The 5,959-nt window shown below is 31.1% G+C and overlaps 1 protein-coding gene across 1 annotated transcript; it reads right to left on the reverse strand.

The window, feature by feature from the left end:
* Positions 1-2,169: 2,169 nt before the first annotated feature.
* Positions 2,170-3,834, reverse strand: LOC100819851 (PLASMODESMATA CALLOSE-BINDING PROTEIN 1). The gene is made up of 4 exons (XM_026128578.2): positions 3,774-3,834; positions 2,962-3,399; positions 2,516-2,555; positions 2,170-2,422 (listed from the first exon to the last, which is right to left on the reverse strand). Exons 1-4 carry the CDS (start codon positions 3,832-3,834, stop codon positions 2,170-2,172), a joined length of 792 nt encoding a protein of 263 aa, XP_025984363.1.
* Between the last annotated feature and the right edge of the window lie 2,125 nt (positions 3,835-5,959).

A 5,959-nucleotide genomic window follows, 5' to 3' on the forward strand; every position in this document is an offset into this window, starting at 1 on the left:
AATAATACATGAAACAACAAAATGTGTAGGTCCAAAGTTCAATGGAGCAGCATAAAACCGATAGATGTACTTGGTTAATACAAAAACAAACAAATTAAGTAAATGATATTATTAGCACCTCAAGATCCACAAACTCTCTTCATAAATTATGAATAATCAGGTAAGTTACTGAATTTGACATTACATGTGGAATCTCAGTTTGCATGTGTATTCAATAATTTATTTTTTCAAATATATATATATATATATATATATATATACCATGCGTACAACCTCCCTTCCCCATACCTTCGCATAGCGAAGAGCCTCCGAGCAATGGGGTACGAAGTTTTATATATATATACCATTTTATTACTGACATGACGAAAAAGAAGCGAAGTGGACTTTCCCTTGAACGAACGATTCTTCCTTTGTTGAGATAGAGTCGACAAACTAAGCTAAGCGTTTTGACATTTTAAAAAAGAGGATCCTAAGTTCTCAAGATGGGCGTATAACCAGTTTTTACTTTTTTGAGGACCTAAAGCGGGCATTGATCGATAGTACACCTTCCTATTCATATTCTTTATTCCAATTTGGCTGGTTCACCCGCGTTGAACGTGACGAGAATAGCCTTTTCCAGCATAACCACCGGCTTCTACAGTCTAGCTGGAATCCCTCCCCCCTTCGTGGTCGAGTTACTTCGTTCCCTTCTTTTTTTGCCAATCAATATCATTTCATGTTCCAACCTGGGTATATATATATATATATATATATATATATATATATATATATATATATATATATATCAATTACTTTATGTATAAACTCATCTGCCAAGAAGATTTTTTATACAAAAGATTTTCATGTTTATAAATTAAGTGTTAATCTATCTTATTCGTCTAAATTGATTACCACCTCAAACCTATCAGTAATATATAATTGTTGGAGAATCAAGACTCATTATTATTCAAAATTTTAAAGCTGGGATGCATGAATCTTATCCTTGCTTATGATTTTTAACCTTATTTTCATTATTATCCAATATAAAATTTCATCTCACAATTATACTCTAATTAACATCAAGTTTCTTCAATTTTTCTATTTATATCATTTTATTGTTTGGCATGCTTTGTAGATGGATGTCTACCATTTTTCCGGTGTACAATACCTGCATGATTCCCAATTTCCATTTTCTTCATTGTCAATATGTAATGAATTCTTTACTAATACAGTGGCATTTTTCCATGCACTTGAACAATCAACTAATACATCTGATACACAGTAATATTGGGGAGGATGTGGTGCGGGGTAAAAAAAGGAACATAGTATCAAAAGGTTCATAAAAATGTGCAACAAAGCATTTCTATGTTAGTATGCATTAAACCCAACTCACTTCAGTTCTGCACTGGCTGCTTTAATACAAACTCTTGCATGCTTCCTAGGGTCATTTCATCTCATGTCACATTCCAATATACACTTCCTAGGGTCATTTCTTCTCATGTCCTCTAAGCTACAAACCTAGTGACTCAAAAGTAAAGAGCTGCAAATCAGTTCGCAGGTTCTTTTATGATAGTGAGACTTAAAAATATCAAATTTAAATATATGATTAATTTTTCTTAGAGAGCTAGTCATCTGCAAAAAGATAATTCTTTTAACTATTTGTGCAAGCTGAAAACAGAAGCAAAATAGGTTACAAAGAGGACACTATCAGCCCATGTAAACCTACATAAAATTATAGGTCTATATCCATTGGCGGATGCCCCTTATCTGTTATCTGCTGTGGGGGTAATTTCTCCCACCAGATTTTTTTTATTTGTTAATGTATACAAAAAAACAAAATTCCCCCATAAAATATTATATATATCCCCATGGGATTTTTTTAACCCAGAGTTCAAACAAAAATAATCACAAAAAATTATAGTTCTTTAATGTATTTTATTCTGTTTAGTAAATAAAATGGCATGCTAGCTGATATTAATTACAAGGATTTTCTATGGAAGACAAGCCAATACTGTAGAAAAACTGTCTACTACCTATAAATCCTTTTGGCTTGATCAACTAACAGCCATACATAGATGAAAGGTATAAGTAATTTTAATTGCTAGACTTGTTGAAATTTTGCAAAAACTGCTGAAAGACTGATTGAATTCCAGCGCATCACATAAAGAACCAGTGGACCTTGTTTATCGTTTAGATGTAATTTGCTAGTTGAAGGGAAGCCAACAGGCCACATGTGAACAACAGCAGCAGGGAATAAAATGCAGATGTGGCTGTGTTAGGGTTTCCTTTTGGTTCTGAACCAAAGACATTTGATCCGCCACCGGGATTTAGCGTGCCTGGTGGAGTTGGTGGACTGACAAATAATGGCGGACTCGGTGGGCTGACAACTGTTGGTGCACTTGGTGGGCTGATAACTGTTGGTGCTTGTGGTGGTTGATTTGTGCTGCATTGGTAAGATAACATATTAGGATGTATAGGACTGCATCTTCATTAATATAGGTTGAAAAGGAGATATATAGGTGCTGCAAATTCTCACCTTGTTGACTTGGGTGATGCGTATTTGCAATCCTTGTAACCTGTGATGGAGTTAGATGTTATTTTTCTATTTTTAAGGTAGAGAAGCACAAGCAACAGACGTAGGACAAAGTAGAAATTGTTTAAAGGCGCAGCCTAATCCCCTTATTAAAAAACAGTTAAATAAATGAAGCCCACAATCCTTAGAGTCATGATGTAATTAAAGAAAGTAAGCTAGTTTTGGACATTCATCTGTTGCTGAGAAAGGCTTCAACAGACAGCAGCTGGACCTTCTTACAGGTTGCTCTTGACTATGCTTGTAGGGCCTGACATGACGTGTTACCCTTGCCATGCAGCCTCGGATACAAAATTCTATTCTTCCATTTTAAGAGACGTATTTACGTTTTAAATATCAAGAAAATGATCACAAGAAGATAATCATGCTTTTAAGTTTGAAGAAATTCTTACTTGGATCATTGCTTGTAAGGGATGCTGTTCCTCCAAATACACAGCTGTTAGGTATTGGATTCTTCTGGTAGTAGTTATTGAATGCATAGGAAGCATGATCACGGACAGTGTTCGGATTATAGCAGCTTGCTCCTGGTTGTATTGCTGAGCAGTCTGCACGTCCAATCCCACAAGCATAGTCAAGAGCAACCTGTAGATCAGCGTCCGAAGCTCCCTGTTTAGCAACACACCATTGACCACCTGATGATGTTGGTGTTGTGGTTGGGGTTGTTGGATTTGTGTTTGGGGCCGTGGGGTTTTGCCCTGATGTGTCAGGTGTTTGAGGAGGAGTGTTAGGGTTTCCCACGATAGGGACATCATCTAATTGAGTACCCAATTCCGATGATGAGAAGATTTCCTGTTTTTTGTCATTTGTTAATATTTTGGTTGTTCCTAGACCTGGAAAAAGAAACCGTTATTTAACTCCTTGGTAGGTCAAATGAGAATAACTTTTGTGATGCAGCGGCTAAATAATTACCCTTTCTAAAGCTACCATCAATTTATGCAAATTGCACCTAATCAAGTTCGTTACAGTTGTACATAGAAGTGTGCATGCATGACTACGACATCTTATAGAACTGGAAACTATCATCATTTGTAGCAGAATTTATCTATCTAAAATATGATTGAAGTTTAAAGATAAACTTCGATCATATTTTCGATTGATAAATTGTGTACAAAATTTTATGGCCCTCGATATAATTAATGGCTTGAGTTGCATATCTTCTCAATCCAAAGTTGGTTTTGTTATAAATGCATGGGAAAAATGGTACCTGAACCAAAGAAAAGACATAAGGAGAATAACAACACGAGGTGGCAGCTTCTAGCATTCATTGCTGCAGGTCGGCTTGTGATTGGATTGCAGGTGTTTCCTTAAGATTTATTAAACATTATTAATAACTCACTTGCAACAATCATCTGTAATCCTATAAACATTATTAATAAATTATGATTGTAAAAAAAGTATAATAAATTTTGAAATTAAATATATTCAATACATTAATTAATTATTAATCAAACACTAATTTCCTACTAATTTTCTCATATATATTAATATATTTTCATGCGATTATCAATTCTTTTTAATATTACAATAATATACTAACAATTCGTCTATACATATTTTTCATATAACTTTGACATGTATAAAATTTTTTATTAATATATATTTTTCATATATATCAATTCATATAATACAAATTAATCAAACTAATTTATATACTCATATATGATTGATAATTAATTTGTTAACATGAATCTATTATATTAATGTTAATTAAATTTATATGAATTAAAAATAAAATAGCCTTATTGAATATATTTTTTGATAAAATAAATATGAACTTGACATCATTTTATAAAACAAAACATTATATATATATATATATATATATATATATATATATATATATATAATAAAATGGAATCAGATGCTTTTCCTTAAATATTGGACACTTGGTTTATTTCCTAAACTCCTATTTGCTTAAGCTTTAAAATAAAGTAATTTTTAAACATAATTTCTTCAAAAAGCTTTTTTTTATACGTAACTTTTTTATTATAAAGAAAACAAATAGTGCAAACGCAGTTAACGTAAGTTCTTAAACATGTCTTAAATAAAATATAGATTTTCTTAAGAAAGAAAGAAATTCAAACAAACTAGCATAAGTAAGGAAAGGAGGAAAATTACTACAAAAGCAGAGCAAGGAGACACCGAAGTTGATTTGCCTGTTGCTTTTGAACCTTGTGGGTGTTGGTGCCTTCAGTTCAGGTAATTTATACCCTATGAACACGTGCTTTTACTAAAAAAATTTTAAATCAAATTAATTTTTCAAATCAGATTTCGAATGATTTATCATTTATGCGTAATCAATTTTCCAGTGAATAATCAATCGAGACATTAATTAAGACATGCAAACTTAAAATCTCTCTCTCTTTTTCATATAGCTGTGGAAGAAAGATTTGAATTTTTAATCGCATGTGACTTCATAAAATACCTAATTTTTCACTATTTGAACACATCTAGTGGAGCCATGCGCAAATTAAGTTCAAATCATTCAAATATCTAATTATTCCGCGTGGAATAGGTTTATGGCTTAATTAGTATTTTAGCTTTTGGATTGCAAGGAATAAATATTTATTTTATATAAATAAAATTTATAATAAATAAAATATCCTTAAATATATAAATTACTATATTTGTTTGATACTTAGGAATTTAAGATAGTATCAAACAATAAACAACACACACGCATTATAATCAATCAATTTAGTTAGATTTAATTATGTGAATTTATTTTAATATAAAAGAATCATGTGACTTTTTAAATTTTCATCATTCATATTTAATTATATAACTCTCATACAAAATATATTTTTCTCATATTATATGTCATCTATATATATAATTCATTAAATATATAATTATTCTTACGGAATTTTTTATAAAATGAGATTTTCTTATAACTGTTTTTCTTACCAGAAATAATTGTATTGATGGTCATAATATCACAATTCAATCTTTTTTTATAAATCCTTTATAACGTGACAAAAGAAATAATTATCACGTTACATTTCAATCTTGAATTTTGAAAAAAAGTAAAAAAAAAAAAAAAAAAAAAGTAGTATATCAACCTTAAGAGCTTGTGACCCACTTAGGTGGGCTTCGACATAGATTTATAAGACCAAATAAAGTTCGATCCTTTTCGGCCCTATCCTTTATAACCCATGGCCTGCATTGAGTCATTTGCAATGGGCTAGATAGTCCGGTTGTCACCCAATACAAGCATACAAATTAGTTTTTCAAATACTTGTATTATAACTCTTTTAGAGTTCTACCTCTTTTATTACCTTATCAATGTGTATATTCTAAACACTATATTATAACAGTTTAATGGTGATGTACTAATCTAATTTTATATTATCTTTCAATCATAAATTATTATTAATATAATTTTTTAAA

Source organism: Glycine max, chromosome 5, assembly GCF_000004515.6.
Source record: "Glycine max cultivar Williams 82 chromosome 5, Glycine_max_v4.0, whole genome shotgun sequence".
Classification (NCBI taxonomy): domain Eukaryota; kingdom Viridiplantae; phylum Streptophyta; class Magnoliopsida; order Fabales; family Fabaceae; genus Glycine; species Glycine max.

Excerpts from the sequence above, each read along its gene's own strand:
- LOC100819851 (XM_026128578.2), bottom strand. The coding sequence starts at position 3,834 with ATGAATGCTAGAAGCTGCCACCTCGTGTTGTTATTCTCCTTATGTCTT. Across the intron at positions 3,400-3,773 it reads ATGTCTTTTCTTTGGTTCAG|GTCTAGGAACAACCAAAATA; the intron begins GTACCATTTTTC and ends TTCTTTTTCCAG. Across the intron at positions 2,556-2,961 it reads CCTTACAAGCAATGATCCAA|GTTACAAGGATTGCAAATAC; the intron begins GTAAGAATTTCT and ends ACTCCATCACAG.